This window comes from Phoxinus phoxinus (assembly GCF_949152265.1).
Source record: "Phoxinus phoxinus genome assembly, chromosome: 16".
Lineage (NCBI taxonomy): Eukaryota > Metazoa > Chordata > Actinopteri > Cypriniformes > Leuciscidae > Phoxinus > Phoxinus phoxinus.
In genome coordinates, this window is record NC_136891.1 from 3,625,085 (window position 1) to 3,643,193 (window position 18,109).

Sequence of the window (18,109 nt, forward strand, 5' to 3'; positions counted from 1 at the left end):
TTCTATAGCTGAAACTTGGCAGCCACAAACATGCCACGAAAGTGGAGTATTGAGAAAGAAGATCACCCATACACCTCTACTCTTTTATTTTTCTTTCCGTAAAACAAAACCCATGCCAGGATAACCAGCTGACGACGTTGATCGTCCTCCATTTGTTTTTCTTCTCAAGTCACGTCTCACTGTGAAAATGTTACTACAATTGACAAGTGTCTCGCAGTCCGGACGAATCTTCTAGTGTGTGCATTTAATGCTAAAAAAGCAAAGTAAAAGTAGTCCATATTACTTGTGCACTTTATTCCATGTCTGAAATATAATATGGCATACGATAAGAATATAGCATACAAGACATGTGGACCAATTTTTTTGGGGTCATTTTTGGAGCTTCCCAGTCACCATTTTCATTGTCAATTATTTGTAAATTAAAATATATGGTGGGATCGAACCAGCAACCTACCAGGTACAATTACTTTATCCAAAGAAGCATAACGGATGCACCTAGGATTAAAGGCGTCTGTAAAAATGACATTAGCACTAAGGCTTCTGAGAACCAAAGAATATATCCCAGACATATCCCATTTCTCCAGAAAGAAAAAAGTCCACTCAGTTGTTGTAATTATATATTGTTTGTGTAAATGCAAAAGGCGCCCAATGACAGTCCCCATGAGTGCATTGCAGCATAAGAGATTATTTTTGTAATAATTTGAGAAAGTACAGCCTTGGAAGGACAAGGGCATTTTTAACATCCTCAGCTCCTGTCAGAAAGGATAAACAAATAGGTTGAACAGAGTCAAGTGATTATAATGCTCGTTCTTTCCTTCAGCCCAGATAAACAGCTCACAGGTCTTCTGGGGTTTCAGAGGAACGAATCTTAAGCTACAGTAACATGGCTACAGTATACTCTAATGAAATTACCAGAAGCAAAGCTTGCCCAAGACCTTAAATCACTGAATTCCGGTAATCTTATGTCACAGAATCTGCAGTGTCAGACTTGAGGGCCAAAGATTAGAGCCCAGAAAGAGTAAGATTTGAGTGATTGAAAACCATCCAAAAATGAAAATTCGGTCATCATGGACCATAAAAGAAGTACTCTGAGATGTCAAGAGCATTTTTTTGTCCATGCACTGAAAACATATTGTGACTGAAAATGAGTAAAGTACCATAAGGGTTGTCCAAATGAATCATGCTCTATATAATTCTAAAGCTATATTATATCTGCCATTAGCTATATTCATCTGTCTCAGTCATGTAGACCTGGTATGGATCAAATAAAATGGTCAGAAATGGTATCTCTTATCATATGTTTTTGTATTCATTCACCGCCATTACTTTGCTGAGCTGATGGTCATAAATATGGTGGATGAGGGAAAAAAAAGCTTCTGAAGACTTGGAATATAGTACACAAGTGGTGATTTTTGTAATTTGTGGAGAGATTTATGGGTTTGGAAGAACAAGAAGTAACTGATGTCAGAATTTTTGGGTGAATGTTTCTTTAAGTGAGATTAAGGGTGTGTAATGAGGGTTTGCATTTGGTTAGAGATTTGGCCTGGTGCATCATAGTGAAGTTCAAGTTTAGTTTAGGGTTAAATCATGAAATGTGGACCATGTAGTGGTTCGTCTAGCACACAAAAGTCCCTGTTCTCAAAATATGATCTGTGAGGAGCATAGCATTGTGGCTTGATTATGGACTGACATTGAACATGTGAGATGGTGATTTCAGTTCCTCTTCCATCCATTGAGACTCAGTCGGTGGGAGCTGGGCTAAATGAAGTTCTCAATTGCAAAAAATTACATAACGCAGGAACTATGCATCTCCGTCCCACTCCGGAACGAAGGAGTAGAGCAGTTACCCAGACATCTCTGTTCCTTCCTTTACGTCCTCAGGAGGATATGCATAAGGCAGAGCACAAAAGATTTCCGTTCTGTCCCCAATCTGATGCAGGTGTGTATTGACCGGGCTCTGGTCCAGTTTATGACCTAGTGTGTCCATTTGTAGAGCAGAGATACAGTCCCAGATGCTATGCACATTTTGAGGTAATTAGCTAATTATTTATTGCAAAAAAGACGATTTCCAGCAAATCACTGAGAAGACCTTTAAAATTTCTGTAGGAAAAAATGTGAAATGCTATGTTATAATAGTTACCATATTTCTTACTTAAATTGTGTTATTTTTGTTGTAGCTTTTAAGCTAAAGAATTTTTATATTTTAAAGTCAGCATGTAAAGGGATTTGCAACCTATAGTGGTTCGACATTTCAATTATCGTAACATAAACATTTAAAAAGAATAGTTTTTCTTCATAATAATTTAAGCTGTGTGCCAAGTGATGGTCTTGAGTCTGTTAAATCCGTTGCTCTGAAAGTGTCTGTCTGTGACATTCCTGGGTAAAAAGCGTGAAACTAAAATCAGCTGTTTTGTTTCACCATCCAACAGTAGATTGACAAATTTAACAAAATGATCCCATATGCATATATACAAAGGAGGATCATCAAGAGACGCGAGTTATCATAATGTAAACGCAAAAGTGCACGCATGTGGAGCGTGTTACCTGCCTTGCACTTTAGAGCGTTTTCAAAGGGATTTATTTTGTATTTTTTTCTCGTTAGAGTAGCACCTGGACAATTGAAGTGAGACTGATTACATAGCAGGATATTATACTGTTACACATGGATATTAATTTAAATTAAAGTCTTAATCAGCTAGATACAAGTGGGCCAAAAGATGTCTTTGTACTCCAGCACATGGGTATCCTCAGAGGAGGATTGGTCTTCCTGTTTGCCATCTGTCAAGGCGCGTAATGCATTCAAGCTGGCCTCGCTGTCCGGCTCATGAACCCGGAGATGTACGTAAAGAACAGATGAAGGGGACAACCGAAAGCTCTTTCAGCACCTGCGCTTTCCCGGTGATTGACACGAGGTTAAACTTCAAAAACACTGCGGAAAATTTACTGCATGTGTATGGCCTGTCTCGGCTTTGGATTTCGGAGCAGCATGGGATGCTGGATTGGCTTTTTGAATGGAATTGCATCTTTAAATGGATATAAAAGATCATTTGAATTTCAAGGCTCTTTTTAAAGACAAAGTCAAATAAAATCCTGCTGTTGGGCTGCAGAGAAACTCATATGAAAATCACATGTTGAGAAAAGATGTAAGAAGTCAGATCGTTCAACAAGATGCACTGTTTCCAATTTGTGAAAATTGTGGGGACTTATAATCGTGTCAGGCGAGGATGAGACAGAACAGGAGGGGGCGAAAAGACCAGAATAGAGGGATGAAGAATGACTCGGGATTTGAGAAGGTATCAGACATCTGAGGAGAGCACTTTATGGTGGTTTTGTGGGGATTTGCCTTGTTTTGGAAAAGAAATGCGTTGGCAAGCGTTCACTTCTCTGCTTCTTCTCCATAGTCTCAGTATCTTGCAATGATTTAAAACAGTGTATGTTTTTCATGTGGACTAGCACAAGAAAACAGTGTATATTTATATATATATACATATTTCAGATAGTTGCCAAAGCAGAATTTCTAATTTCCATTTACTTTAACCTAATATAACAATGTATATATAACAAATATATATAATACTTTTTCAATCATACTAAAATAGCAGGGCATAAAAATATATACAAAATATTCAACAGACATTTATTCAGAAACAAGCTTTGAACTGTCTGCATTAGTCTATCTTCAGTCTATCTTTACAACACTAAGAAAGCCTGGAGATCATACTGTATATCTGATGTTACATCAATCTTCCTGAGACACTGTCACATCATTTAAGCAAAAGAATTTCATTACATGTGATGTAAAATATTTGAAGGAGTCCACTTAGAAGAGACTGGCCTCAGATGTATATGAAATTTAGCTGCAATGACTAATTGCTTTTTGGACTCTCTCTATGTGGTTGGTTTTGCAAGGTGTGTGTGTGTGTGTGTGTGTGTTGACTTTATACTTTATTACCAGCTGTTAAGTTTAGTTTCATCTGAATGAGTTAGTGCTCATTGCAGCGCTGACACACCTGCACCAGTGACACCAGAGACGTCATGAGAAATGGCCCGTCTGCTTCTGGAAATATATCACAGATTATGGCCCAGGGTGATTCTGCTGAAATACAGCTTGGGATGAAATCTTGTTATTGCTTATAAATCTTTTGTTCTGTGAGTAAGTAGTAATTTTATCCAAAGGAACTGCACAATTATTACAGTGACAATCCACCATTTATGGCATTGTTCAAATTTATGGCACTTGCTAAATCAAAAATGGCAAAGTTGGTCGTGAGCTCCTTTATCCACTCAGAAATTTAGGATATTAAAGTTTTTTTTTTTTGCTTTGCCTGCAGAATTGGGTTCACCGAGAGACTTGATAACCAGTGATGTGACCGACTCCAGCTTCATGGCGTCATGGACGGCCGCTCCAGGAAGAGTGCGGCAGTATCGTGTTCGCTGGAGGTCTCTGTTCTCCGGGGAGTCTGGGGAGAAACTGGTGCCTGGAGATGTGACCAGCACACTGTTGGAGAACCTCACCCCTGAAACACGCTACCAGGTGTCTGTGTTCGCATCGTATGACAGCGGGAGCGGAGAACCACTTGTGGGAGAGGAGACCACTGATGGTATGTTTTAAATGATATTTTAGTTATTGTAGTAATCCCAAATTCTCTAAATGGGTTTCCCAAATGGGGATTCGCCTATGTAAAATAAAATTTTGTATTTTCAAACTCAAATTTGAAAAGGCTGCAATTAATTAAGCTCGTCACTGTGTTCAATTTCCCCAAAAAATTCAGCATCATCAAGTTTTCAGCGTTTTACCAGATTTGTAACAAGAAGTGTTTTTAAACTAGTTGCCAATGAAACAGAGACTTAAATGTTTACCTCCAGTTTCTGCAAAAATACAAACTAGAGCGTTTAACATTTAACAGTGAAGAATTTATGAAATACTAGCATTGTAACATTATTTTCCCCTTTAAAGTATCATTTTAATAGTAAAGTTCTTCTGTCTTAATGTTTTAAAATTAGAATTTATAGTAATATTGATAATAATCATAAAAATGTTAACTGTAATTATGAATTGAAAAGTTTTTTTTGATGTTGAGGTTCTTCAGATAAACATATTGGTTCAAGAGTACATACTGGTTTTCTGAGAAACCATGGAACCTAAAAATGAGTTTAATCATATCATAGTCACTTAAAATGATTATTAAATGACTGTAAAACTCTTTTTGGAAGATTTAATATTGTTAATAGAACCCAATTATACAATTTGAGATGACTGACTCCTTGAAGGAAGCTGTTGGAGGTTGGGTTGGGTTAGATTAGGGTTATGGTTATCTTTAAATCTAGTGAACATCTAAGAAAGAAAGATGGTTCTTAGGGTAATACAGACCTGTCAAGACATGCACTCCTGTGCCTCGGGCTCAACCATTTAAAGTGCATCAATCGACAACCTTTTACCGCAGCCTGTGGTACTCAGTTTGATCGAAGGAAAGGAATGGAAAAGGAAAGAAACCTTTGAATCTTAGCTAGTCGAAAAATTATTGAAAGTTAGCGTGACTTCTTAAAGTTGTGGTTTTGGCACCAAAATCTTGGCGAGTACAGTGAGTTTTGAGTTTCTGTGCAGTAGTCACTTGCCTCCGGGTGGAAAAAGTGAGCTGATCGCAGCACGGGTGCAGTGAACATCACCGCTGCTGGAAAGAGCAGATTTAAAGGGTTGCATGTGTGCAGGGCAGCCCATAATATGAGCCGTATATCGTCTGGGATGCTGGCTGAAGCGTGGATGCGTTTTCTCTCCCCAACTCAAATCGTACAAACTTGTGGAAACTTAAAACCAGTGTGAGGATTGAAAAAGTATTGGAAATTGCTTTGCTTTCTTTTGCCTCACTTGTGGTTTCACGTTCACCTCGAACCATCTCTGCTTGTCTGTTTTTATTTAATTAGTCTGTTTTTGATTTATCCATGCCGTTAGGGAAAGTCTAGTAGAATTTCACTCAAATGTTCTTGTCTGTTTGTAGCGTCTGCATCTGCCAAGGCTTTAGTGGTGTTTGATGAAACCGAACGGACCATGCGTGTGACATGGAAAGCCGCTCCAGGCCCCGTGGTCAGCTACAAACTCACTTACATCTCTCAGGTCAGCGGTAAAGAGATGACGATGAAGATCCCAGCCAACGTCACCTCCACCATGCTGAGAAAACTGCAGCCCCTGACCACCTACCTCATCACCGTGCATCCCATTTACAAACGAGGAGAAGGAAAAGCAAGGCAAGGAGTAGGAACCACACGTACGTTGGCCAGCAATTCAAAGCCCATGAGTCACAGATCTGTACAGACACAGGCACACATCACCACTTACACTGGAAAAAATGATGTTCTTCCTCAGTACACTAGTTTTCCAGTACAAGTATCTAAACGTTCTTAAATCAAGATACATTTACTTGAGAAGTAAAATGACTGAAGATGAAGTTTAGACCAAGAAAAAGATCTGCCAATAGGGTCAGAAAAATCAACTTAATTCAAAGGGAAAACAAGATATTTTGCCTTGTTTTAACCAAAAGCTGACTTCATTTAGATGTTTTAGAAAACAAGACTAGGGCCGTGTGTCCAGTAAAGTGTTTTTAGCCAGCTGAAAACGCTAGGCGCTCTGCTGAAAACGCCTAGCTGTGTGCGCTTTTGCAGCGCAGCGTTTTTTTTTTCAGTTGAGACGCTTCGTTGCTATGATACAGAATATCCGCGGCACAGTTTTTGTTCGGTTAGCTCTGCTGGTCGATGTCATTGTACAGAAAGAATGTTGTGACAGTTGATCGGTGTGGTATTAGTCCCGCCCCTCCTCCACTGTGATTGGTCGGTTGGGTAAAAAGTGACAGTGATGAGCGCTGCGTTTTACCCAAAGTTGAACATTCTTCAACTCTCGGCGACCTGTAAAAAGCGCCGAGCGCTCAGCACTTCAGCGCGAAAAAAACGTTCAGCGCCTCGTGGCGTTTTTAAAAACGCGACGCTCCCATTGAAAACAATTGAAAAAATACGCCAGCCGCATGAAAAAACGCTTTGGTGGAGACACGGCCTTAATATAATAAAATAAAGATAAATCCAAGGCACTCGAATAGTGTTGAATAAGTTCAAAAGCCTTTATTTCATCACGGCTTCATCATTTAAAAACTGGTGACAAGTGCCCTTATGTGACCACTAGGTGCACATTTTTAAATGATGAAGCCGTGATGAAATAACTTTTTCAACACTTTTCGAGAGCCTTGGATTTATCTTTATTTTTTGAGCTGAACCATCCCTTACATCCAAAGAGCACCGAGATTAGGAATCCACACCCCGTGCAGCACTTTTTTGCATTCTTTGCTTTGAAGACTTAATATAATTCTCATGTAAATGTGTCTTGATTTAAGAATGGTTACATATTTGTACTAGAAAGACAAAAACACTGAGGAAGATTTTTTTTTTCCAGTGTAGGGTTATGAATTGGAACAAAGCCCTAAACTTAAAGTGTTAAATGATTAATGATTAATGATTCTTTCAAATTGTTTTTATATCGTGATCAAACAAGATTTTCACCTTGTGAATGTTAAAACGGACAAAAAAACCCACATAGACTTACATTGAAAGAGGGACCATATCAATAGACCAGAATATCACAATATTCATACTTTTGGTTTGGTCCAGTAATCAACCACCCAAGCAACTGCATAGCAAAGTGTTAAAAAACTCTAAACACCATAGCAGTTTCCTGACAAAAATACCCAGAGCACCTTAGCATCATTCATGTCACATACAGTATTTACTTCGAAAATATACAAATCTAGTTGCATAGAATTTGACCGTATGAAATACAAAGTATAGTGATGGCAGTATTTTGTAGCTGGATTGTGTTAGCATGTGCTGATATTGCCGCCTTCTCTTTATCTTACAGTGTCACCATATAAAGCCCCAAGAAACCTACAGACCTCCGAACCCACCAAAACCAGTTTCCGTGTGTCCTGGGACCCTGCTCCCGGGGATGTACGAGGGTACAAAGTCACTTTCCATCCCAGCGGAGATGATATTGATCTAGGAGAACTTCTTGTTGGACCATACGACAACACCATTGTTTTAGAAGAACTAAGGTAATGTTTAGCATCAACTTTAGATGCTTTTCTCAATGCAATGATGCTAATCGTACTTCTTGTTTTAAGATGGCACATATGGTTTCAGTTTTGTTCTTTTTTCACAGAGCTGGAACTAAATACTCCGTGGCTGTTTTTGGCATGTTTGATGGAGGTGAAAGTATGCCGTTGGCCGGGGAGGAGAAGACCACCCTTTCTGATGCACCCATCAACGAAACACCTCTTGACCCCTCCGGTATAATCTCAGCACATCATGCTAAGACGTCGTGTTTATAGTATGTTCTTAGCATGCACTTTCTGTTGAAGTGCTTCGGTTAGGCCTCAAGAACTACAAAGAACCCCTGGAAAAATGATTGCAATACAGCATCATATGAATCAGGATGAGCCATTAAAGCAGAATCGAGTCAATGAGGTTAGATTTATTAGTACAGTACAAATATTATAAATAATATAAACAATGTGATGATTAATAGAAAATGCAAATAAAAATAGAAATTAGTAATATAAACTATGCTAATAATATATTAATAAAATATATTATTATTATATAGAACAAATAGGTAACAATAAAACATATGAATAATAATACAATTAATTATTGATATTAATTATTTTATAATATTATTATAAATATATTCATATTATTATTTTCTAAGAATACTGTATCTCACAATTCCCTTTCTAATGTACACATTATTGATAAATTATTTTAAATGCACACAAAATCGGGTTAAAAATAAAAAACAAACCATTTTATTTCTGTTATGATGACATGCCACCAAATGTTATCATGTAACTTCCAGATTCTTTAAGAAGAGTCTTTCAATGCTAGATTTCAAATAAATGAATGGGATTGTTCTGATGAACAATAGTCACTGTTGTCATGGCGAGATCAAGCGTATGGTCTGAAGTTGTGGGCTCAAAGCCTTTGGCAGCAACAGTGTCTTAAGTTTGATTCTGGAAGCTATTGGCCGGCAGTTTAAAGACTTGAGAGTAGTCATAACATGAAAGACTTTCCAGAGGTGAAGTTGTGCAGTGAGGAGTTGAGCAGCAGATGCAGAGAGGATTCTGGGAGTGTGCTGCAGGAGTTTAGTTGTGAAACGACCACAGTAAAGGTCACGCCAGGGCAGTTTTCCACATGTGTCACTGCAAACTAGTGGTCTGGTCAAGAAGGATGTCTGCAAGGTTCAACATATAATCAAAATTAACCCTGTTTATGTTTTTAATACTTGTTACATTATTACATGATTAATCAGAAAATTAAACATTCCAAAGAAAAAAAATATTTAGAATATTTCATCAAAATGCAACAACTTCAACAAATCACTTTCCTTTTCAGCTGACCTCATCTAGCTAGGTCATGCAGAATATCGGGTGGTGTTAACCTGTAGCCTAATATCTGTTTAGTCTTTATTTTAGGATGCTGTTGTTGGCATGTACGAGAGTTTGTCCGAAAGCGTCTCTCTCTCCCATTTTTTAGCACTGTGACACGAGTTCATGGAAAAAAATGCTCTGTTTTCAGTTAGGCACTATTTCATTGAGGAGAGAGAGAAGGTCACAGAATAGCACAAGTTTAGGAAAGTTATTGTTTCTTTGCTCTCCATCGCTGTCTGCCAGCGTTTTTTCAGACTAAACTAACAGTGGTATAATGGATCATACCAGCTTATGGTGGTCATGCTTTTTTTTTTGTTACTTTTTTTATTTTATTTTTTTATTAATATTGTATGTTATTTTTGAGCCAATTACTTTTTTTTTCTTATAATTATTTCATTTTTTTTTTAAACCAAAATGGTTTACAGGTTGAAACCTCCTAGACCAGCTAGAAACCATGTAAAACCAAGTACAATCAGCTGGTGCCTCATTTTTATATATCTTTATTTTATGAGCATATGTGTGTAAATAATCCATTTCACAAGATATTTTTCACTTGCAGACCATGTGTGATGGTGTCCAGTGAGATCACCAGTGCTCTAGCCTCAGTTTTGGGGCTCTTCTCGTCCTCAATAGGTATCTGGAGCTCCACACGTTCTTCCGAGGTGGAACGCGCAAAAGAGATGAAGCTCGTATTTCATGCATCACAAAGGGCTACTTCTTTTCTCTGTAGAACAGAAGCAATGACAATTCCAGGAAAACTTCCTCCAGGGCCAGGTGCCAAAGGGGATTTGGATACAATGCAAGCCTGAAGCTTCAAAGGAGAAAAGTAGAAATTGAATGGAAAGAGTCTGTAGCTCCAAGAAATTACAGAGAAATAAAAGTCTTATCTAAAATTGTGATGTTTTGAAGTTATTGCGGTGTAAATGGGCCTTTTTATTTGCTGTGAGCATGTGTACACGTCTCTTCCCCATTTCTCATCACTCTCTTGTTGAACTCTGCCTGCCATCAGCGATTATACAATCACATCTAAGCTCCTCTTGGCGTTTCTCACTGTATAACTCTGGTGTGTTTTACTCACAGATGCTCAGTGTAAAACCACAGCCAAGGCTGATATCGTCCTGCTGGTTGATGGATCCTGGAGTATCGGCCGTTTGAACTTCAAAACCATCCGGACTTTTATTGGTCGCATGGTGGGCGTCTTTGACATCAGCCCTGAAAGGGTTCAAATCGGCAAGTCTGCCCTGCTTCTGTTTACTTCATGTTTTTAGATATGTTGAAGCTATATTCCTGCATCTGGACTCCAGATGTGAGCTTTATGCAGAGCTCCTTATTGAGTTATTAACAGGAACCTTTACTCTTGCATTCATAATGGCGTGTGCTTCTCTCACAGCTTTGGCTCAGTACAGCGGGGATCCCAAAACCGAGTGGCATTTGAACGCTCACGCCACCCGTCAATCACTGCAGGATGCTGTGTCCAACTTACCCTACAAAGGCGGAAATACAATGACGGGTACCAAACTCTTACATAAGTGCTTTATTATTTACAGTCTTGAAGATGTACTCTTTTTTGTTTATCTAAATCCCTGAAAGATTTGTGTGTCATTTATGCGCCTCTAGTGGCATTTGCAAAAAAGAATAGTTTGCTTCCCATTTCAGGAAGTAAAAATCGCAATCGATTTTCAAAAGAATCGAAACAAATAAAACAAAAAAACACTTCAGCACCTGCCAATGACATGATAGCCAATCTCCCCAAGCTCTCAAACTACTTACATGTTTGTATGTATGCATATTTTGCAATACATGTAAAATATGTCGCTTCTATACACACAATCAGCATCTTTAAATCAAGAGTTTTATATTTGTTTGTCATTTTTATTTTACATATGACATTCGCTATGCTTCATGGGATTGAGGTTCTTTCCCTCATTAAAGTTGTTGTAATTTTGTCTTTTTGTCCGATTTTCAAATACATTTTTGCTTAGCTGAGGCAGAATGTTGACATTTCCAAACACACAAACAAACAATGTTTTGAAATTGTGACTGTGTACACCTACAAATGGCTTGTTTTTTAATAAAACTGAAATATAAATATTTTAATGCCAAAATTACACACTTCACCTTCAAATCAGTTTCAGAAGTGTTTTGCACATAGAATATAGACGGATAAGAAATGCATGAACAGCCATTTCTCATAGAGATTTGATGCAACTCGATGTGTTTCCAAAGGTATGGCCTTGAACTTCATCCTCCAGAACAACTTCAGGGCAAGTGTGGGTATGAGACCCGATTCTCGTAAGATTGGTGTCCTTGTTACCGACGGCAAATCTCAGGACGAGATTATAGTGAACTCTCAGAAGCTGCGTGACTCTGGCATTGAGCTCTATGCCATCGGTAAGTTCTTCTCTTCTTGACATTGCTGACATACTATCTATTCAGTCACAATAGACTATAATAGTTTGCATGCCAGTGATAGATACTCAACCCAGAGCTCTCCTGTGTCCAAACATCTCACAGCTTTTTATTTGGCAAGACTACAGCTTGATCAATGTGTCTTTGACCCAGCTGAAGTAATTGAGATCTTTTAATAATTGGCTCCTAGGTGTGAAGAATGCAGATGAAAATGAGTTGCGATCCATTGCCACCGACCCTGATGATATTCACATGTACAATGTCAACGATTTCTCCTTCCTGTTGGACATTGTGGACGACCTCACTGTTAACCTCTGTAACAGTGTTAAAGGCCCAGGTACAGTCAGTCACATAGGCTACTTGACTAGTGTTTGTTTTGACTGAACAATCTGTGAATCTAAACAAATCTATCCTGGTTCTGTTCTGCAGACTAGAATAAAAAAAAAACAAGAACTCCCAAAGCTTCCAAAGTTTGGCTCGGCTAAAACTGCTTGAACTTGTGCCATCCATTTTTGATTTGCACTCTTGTTTTCCCAGACGGTTCTTTGTTTTTTTTAAACTAATAATCTTGCTGAAAAGACTGAGGGGGAAAACCGTAGGTTGCACTCCGATCCTCCTTGGGGGATAGCAGTGATTTACAGAACCATGAAACTTGTGATATATAACCCATTTAACCTTTTGCAAGAAGCTAATAGGCCTGAGGAAGATTTATAGTCTAAGTGTAAACCTGTTTGAGAGCTGTTTGACACCACGGCTCACATTTTTCCATTGCTTTCAATGAACCAGGCGGCGGCCCAGGGACACCCACTGACCTCGAGACTTCCGAGGTCACACACTACTCTTTCCGTGCGACCTGGATGCCACCTGACGAGCCGGTGGAGAGGTTTCGCATCGAGTACGTCCCTGCCGCTGGAGGAAATACTGAAGTGGTGAGCATGAAAAAACACATAAATTGTGACAAATGTATGCGTGGTAGATACTTCACAGACTTTAAACTTCTGAAAGTTATTGCACTTTCTTTTATTAGCCTACATTCTCTTGCATCTTGTGCAAAACTTGATACTGTAGCTCTGTTCCAAAACCGAGTGAGCTGCCATATAATGCTTCCTCCTAACCATCACTGAACTTCAAAAACCTCTTATTTGAAACACTCTAAATAGGCAGCAATACAAAAAGACTCACATAGAGTTTGACATTAGCATGTTGCTACGTTAAAGGGGAGAAATCAAATTTTCCTTGAGCTTTTGACATATAAGAGGTCGTCATACTATAAGAATATCTATAAGAATACTATAAACTTCCTTGTTAGTCCAATAAAAGCTTTTATTGACACCAGGCACAGCGAACGGTTTTTCAAAGTGGGGATCTATGACATCAAAGGGTATCAAACCCCGCCTCTGCAGAAGAAGATCAACGCCTACTTCAACACCGCCTGTTTAGCCCCGCCCACCGACTCGCGCATTACATAAAACTTATTATAATATGCAAAACTGTTATCCAATCATAGCAGTGGGCGTTTACTTCCAAGTCTTCAATGCAGCACGGCCATAAAAACCGAACGTTTCAGGAGCTAGGCTCAAAACCAGAGTAGAAAATAGCCTATTACGTATTCATTTTGATGTTTTTAAATGTAAAAACCAAGCGAACGTCATAAGTTGACCTCAGACAACAATATAAAATGTTTTAAAAAGCCAGTTCATGACCCCTTTAAAGGGATAGTTCACCCAAAATGTTTAATTTTGTCATCATTTACTCATTTACCTCATGTTGTTCCAAACCTGTATGAGTTTCTTTCTTCTGTTGAACACAAAATAAGATATTTTGAAGAATGTTGGTAACCAGAGTTGACGTTAGCCATTTACTTCCATAGTATTTTTTTTTTCCTACCATGGAAGTCAATGATAACCGTCAACCGTTTAATTATTAACATTCTTCAAAATATCTTCTCTTATGTTCAACAGAAGAAAGAAATTGATACAGGTTTGGGACAAACATGAGGGTGAGTAAATGATGACTAAGAATAAAAGTATATAACACAAATATTTAAATAATTTTTTTTTATTAATTTTATGTTTTAACTACAGGTTTTCGTATTGAAAATCTGCATTTCAATCGGTTCGATACTAAGCTTGTTGAAATAAATTCTGGGATTTAATTTTCACAACGCAGCCTTCAAAGTTTGTCCAAACAATGTGTCTTTGAGGATAGTCTAATTTTCCTACTTAAGTTTTTTGAGCTTCTTTTGCATTGGGAGTATACGTATGATCCTGTCTAGGTAAGACTAACTTATGGAACAGAATTTATATGTGCCTATCATTTATTTATTATGGTGCCCATTACGTGCTTGCTATAAAAGTCAAGTTTGATGAAGAGCAACATTCACATTTAATTTCCATATCTCTACATACCTCTTGTGAATATAACATTAATTCAAAGCTATGCATCTTGTCATATTTTATTTTACCATATACACTGTGTGCATTTGGGATGATCTATATGGTTCAAAAGTATCATGTATCAGGATGGGCTGAACTAGATCCCATAAATCTCACAACATGCCCTGCGTGTTCGCGTGCTGAATTTCGACCTCTAAGAACCTGCAACTTAAGAGATATGATTTCAGATGGCCACATGCCTCCCCGTTCCACCCCTCCATCTTGTTTAATTCCCCTCTCAGCAGAAGATCACCTCTCCCTGATGATGTTTTTCAGATGTTCGCTGATGGTGAAGAAAACACAGTTGTCCTGGTCAACTTGACCCCCATGACCGAGTATGTTATCAATGTCTATTCTGTGATTGGTGAGGAGAGCAGCGAGCCTTTGAAAGGAACCGAAACCACATGTAAGTTGAGCAGATCAAAACCTCTCCTTCTGTTTATGTGAATCACACTAAGGATCCTATCTTACACCCGGCGCAATGCAGCGCCAAGTGTTCTTTACTCTTTTCAGCCGACGCAGTTATCATTTTCACGTTCTGCGCCACGTTGTTTAAATAGCTAATGCATTTGCGCCCATTTGTGCGCCCATGGGCGTGCTGGTCTGAAAACGATTTGTTGGGATTGTTGGCGCGTTGCTATTTTGAGGAACTGAAATAGACTGAGCCATTGACCAACTGAAACCTGGTCTAAAGTCAATGGCGCAGTATTTTTTTATTATTTAAAGAGCGCTTTAGAAATATGCTCCTAGAGGCGGGTCCACAGCGCACGTACATTCTGCTTATTACACACACAGGGACGCACAGCAGCACAATGTAAAAAATTATTATTGTGTTCATAAAGATATGGTGGAATGAATCCGGCTTGTCCCGTAGATGGTCTGCTCGCGTTTTAACCTCGCGCACGAGCAGATCCGTTTGCACTCTGCTTTGCACTTCGGTCTTTCCACTATCAAATTCCGTCATGTAAATAGCGAATCCGCCCTGGCGCGAGCGCAACTGGCATTTAAAGCGAATGGGAGATGAGACTCTGATTGGTTTATTGCACGTAAAGGCCAAAACACACCCATTACTCATTAAGAGAATAGGGATGACCCTTTTAGACCATGCGCCAAAGTGGATTCGGACACACCCTATGTGCACTTGTGCCGTGTTTTAGACCATGCACTTAGATCGTTAAAATAGGGCCCTAATTCTCCTACTGTTCAATCTCATTGTCTGCTAAAACTCACTACATAAACCATATCTTTATCTCAACCACTGGAAACAGCTGTTTCTCTGCATACTGCTGCTATTTTCACAACCTTATCTACATAAGGCAGCTACTTTCCAGTGGAAAATTTTATGTGATACTCTAGCCAGCTAGCAACCACCCAGAATACCTTAGCAACACCCTAGCATCATGATTTGCATGAGCAAACACCACTCACATTTTCTTATGTAAAACTCTATAACTGGAATTTCCCACGTTTTCCACCAATTTTTGAATGGCCGGGCTTGTCACAATGCCTTATCCACAAAAATACATGCAAAAATTTGGCCCAAACTAAAGATCCTTTAAGTTAAAGAACATTGGATGTGTCGGGAGCACACTAATGGTGCCTGGAAATGTGTCTACAGTAGGTAGGCAGCTCAGTATTGTTTGGAGCAGAGCCATTCTGAAACCTCAAAGAAATACTGCAGCTCCTATATAACACAATTGTAATGCTGGTTTCCACATCACAAATATAAAGCAGCTGTGAGATCTGTGAAGTGGCCCCTTGTCAACAGCTTAGTTTTGGTCTAATAGATGGACAAAGCAAACTTGAATAATTTTTTACAGATTTAAAGTAAACAGAACATCTTAATTGGCTATTCTCGCTTTATAGTTTGCTTAAGTCTTTTTAAACATTTCTCACTATAATGTTTATGATCAACATTACGAGACCTTATCCCATCGTAAAGAGAGGCTTATCGTTTTGTCATGAGCCACTTGGATGCAATAATCTACCGTGGTCATTGTGGCTTTTGCTTTATGGTCATTTAATGTGACCAAAACATGAATGTTAATGAGAAATGACAACTTTTTATTGTTCTTTTTCATTCTTATAAAGCTGTTTTGCATGTGCTTCAAAGATAGATTAGATCATTTAAATATTTTTTCACAGTGCCCCTACCTGCTGTTACCAGCATGACCGTGTACGACGAGGCCCGGACGTCCATGCGGGTCAGATGGGAGTTAGTTGGCGGGGCCAGCGGGTACTTGCTGAACTACAACACCATCAACGCCAGTGTGCCCTCTGGAAAATTGGAGGTGAGCGCCTGTCACACTGACGCCTTCCAGAACAACCTCCAGACGATCTCTCAAAATTTCCACCTCTGCTTTATTAGACCTCAAGGCAGAGTAAACCCACTTCTGCCAGCGGCCCCTTTAGCATCGCCAGATGGTCAAAGCAAGGAGAAACTGTTGTACACTGCTGTTCAGTTCTATAGGAAAGATAAATCACAAATGAGATCAGCGTGAAACCATTATAATTCCATGTTCTGGCACAAAGTGTTATTTTAGTATTATTTATATAGAATTATAGTATTTATTAAAATGTTGAATTAGCTTTTAGGTTTAAATTTGTTTAAATTTTAACTAAAAAAAGTTTTAGTAATATTGTTATATGCTTTTGTCATTTTTATTAGTTTATAAAAATATTTCTAAATATTTTTTTAATTTTCCTTTTAGTTGAATTATTTTAACTAACATTAAATTTAGTTGACATAAAGGATATTCAGTTAGGTTTTATCAATCGGAAAAAGACTCCCAAGTCTTTTCCAAGTAATCTCCAAGCTACAAACATACAGAAGTCTGCTATCAATTTTAACTCAATCATTTCCTTTGTGGCCAAGTTATTTAATCTGCTATCCACATTCATTTTATAGCTCTATACTCTTATTGTATGTCAACTTTTATTTATTTCAGAAGTTGATAATTAAATTAGGCTTAGTCAAAAACTCTTTTAGTCTCCTGAGCAATAAAAAAGTGGCCTCTGAGCAATAAAATCATCCTCTATGGGGTCTACAAAATTCAGACTCGCCCAAAACACAAGCTTTTTGGCAAAAAGGAGATGATGCGTCCTGTTCTGGATCTATTTCCTCCCTGAAGTCATGTATATAATAGTACACAATATAAATTGGATAAGTCACAACCATCATCCCAGGAGATCCGGGTGATCTGATTTAGTCTGGAGGAGACATACCTTAACCGGGAGTGTGTTTATGGCAGGTGTTCCTCATAACAAGTCTTGTCTCGCTGGGCCGTTGCTTCGCAAATGTCCATTTTCTTAACATCCCTCTCTCCTGCAGATGCGAGTTGGTGCAGATGTGAATGATGTCCAGTTGTTCCAGCTGCTTCCGAACACGGCGTACTCAATCTCCCTGTTTGCTCTACACGGAGCGACGGCCAGCGAAGCCCTTATCGACAGAGGAGTCACTCGTACGTCTCTCCTCAGATGGTTTCGATCTGTTATTGTCAATATTTATGGTATGTTTTTATAAATATCGACTTATCTGTCTGTCTTCTAGTGCCTCTGCCTCCATCGGGTGAGTTGAGAATCTCAGAAGTGACTCACAGCTCCATGCGTCTAATCTGGGACGCAGCTCCTGGAAACGTCAGGAAGTACATCATCATCTACAAGCGAGAGGATGGAGAGCTGAAAGAGGTGATCAAAATCTGTAATTCACACAGCATTCAAGTTTAGTGATTAGTGATAAAAAATTCCACATATCAAATGTCCCATGCATCGTTTGTAAAACCATTTCCAATAAAATTAAAT

The 18,109-nt window shown here is 38.7% G+C and overlaps 1 protein-coding gene across 5 annotated transcripts in view; it reads left to right on the forward strand.

Annotated features, from left to right (window-relative positions):
• col12a1b (collagen, type XII, alpha 1b) overlaps nucleotides 1–18,109 on the forward strand; it is a 73,273-nt gene that overhangs the window by 10,720 nt on the left and 44,444 nt on the right. For all 5 annotated transcript variants that reach the window (XM_079639004.1, XM_079639000.1, XM_079639001.1 and 2 more), the window contains exons 13-25: nucleotides 4,332–4,601; nucleotides 5,997–6,263; nucleotides 7,898–8,090; nucleotides 8,198–8,325; nucleotides 10,545–10,694; nucleotides 10,855–10,974; nucleotides 11,691–11,855; nucleotides 12,064–12,210; nucleotides 12,660–12,802; nucleotides 14,585–14,714; nucleotides 16,454–16,599; nucleotides 17,640–17,769; nucleotides 17,859–17,995. In XM_079639004.1, the coding sequence (XP_079495130.1) occupies nucleotides 4,332–4,601; nucleotides 5,997–6,263; nucleotides 7,898–8,090; nucleotides 8,198–8,325; nucleotides 10,545–10,694; nucleotides 10,855–10,974; nucleotides 11,691–11,855; nucleotides 12,064–12,210; nucleotides 12,660–12,802; nucleotides 14,585–14,714; nucleotides 16,454–16,599; nucleotides 17,640–17,769; nucleotides 17,859–17,995 (2,126 nt within the window). The remainder of the gene's footprint in view (nucleotides 1–4,331; nucleotides 4,602–5,996; nucleotides 6,264–7,897; nucleotides 8,091–8,197; nucleotides 8,326–10,544; nucleotides 10,695–10,854; nucleotides 10,975–11,690; nucleotides 11,856–12,063; nucleotides 12,211–12,659; nucleotides 12,803–14,584; nucleotides 14,715–16,453; nucleotides 16,600–17,639; nucleotides 17,770–17,858; nucleotides 17,996–18,109) is intronic.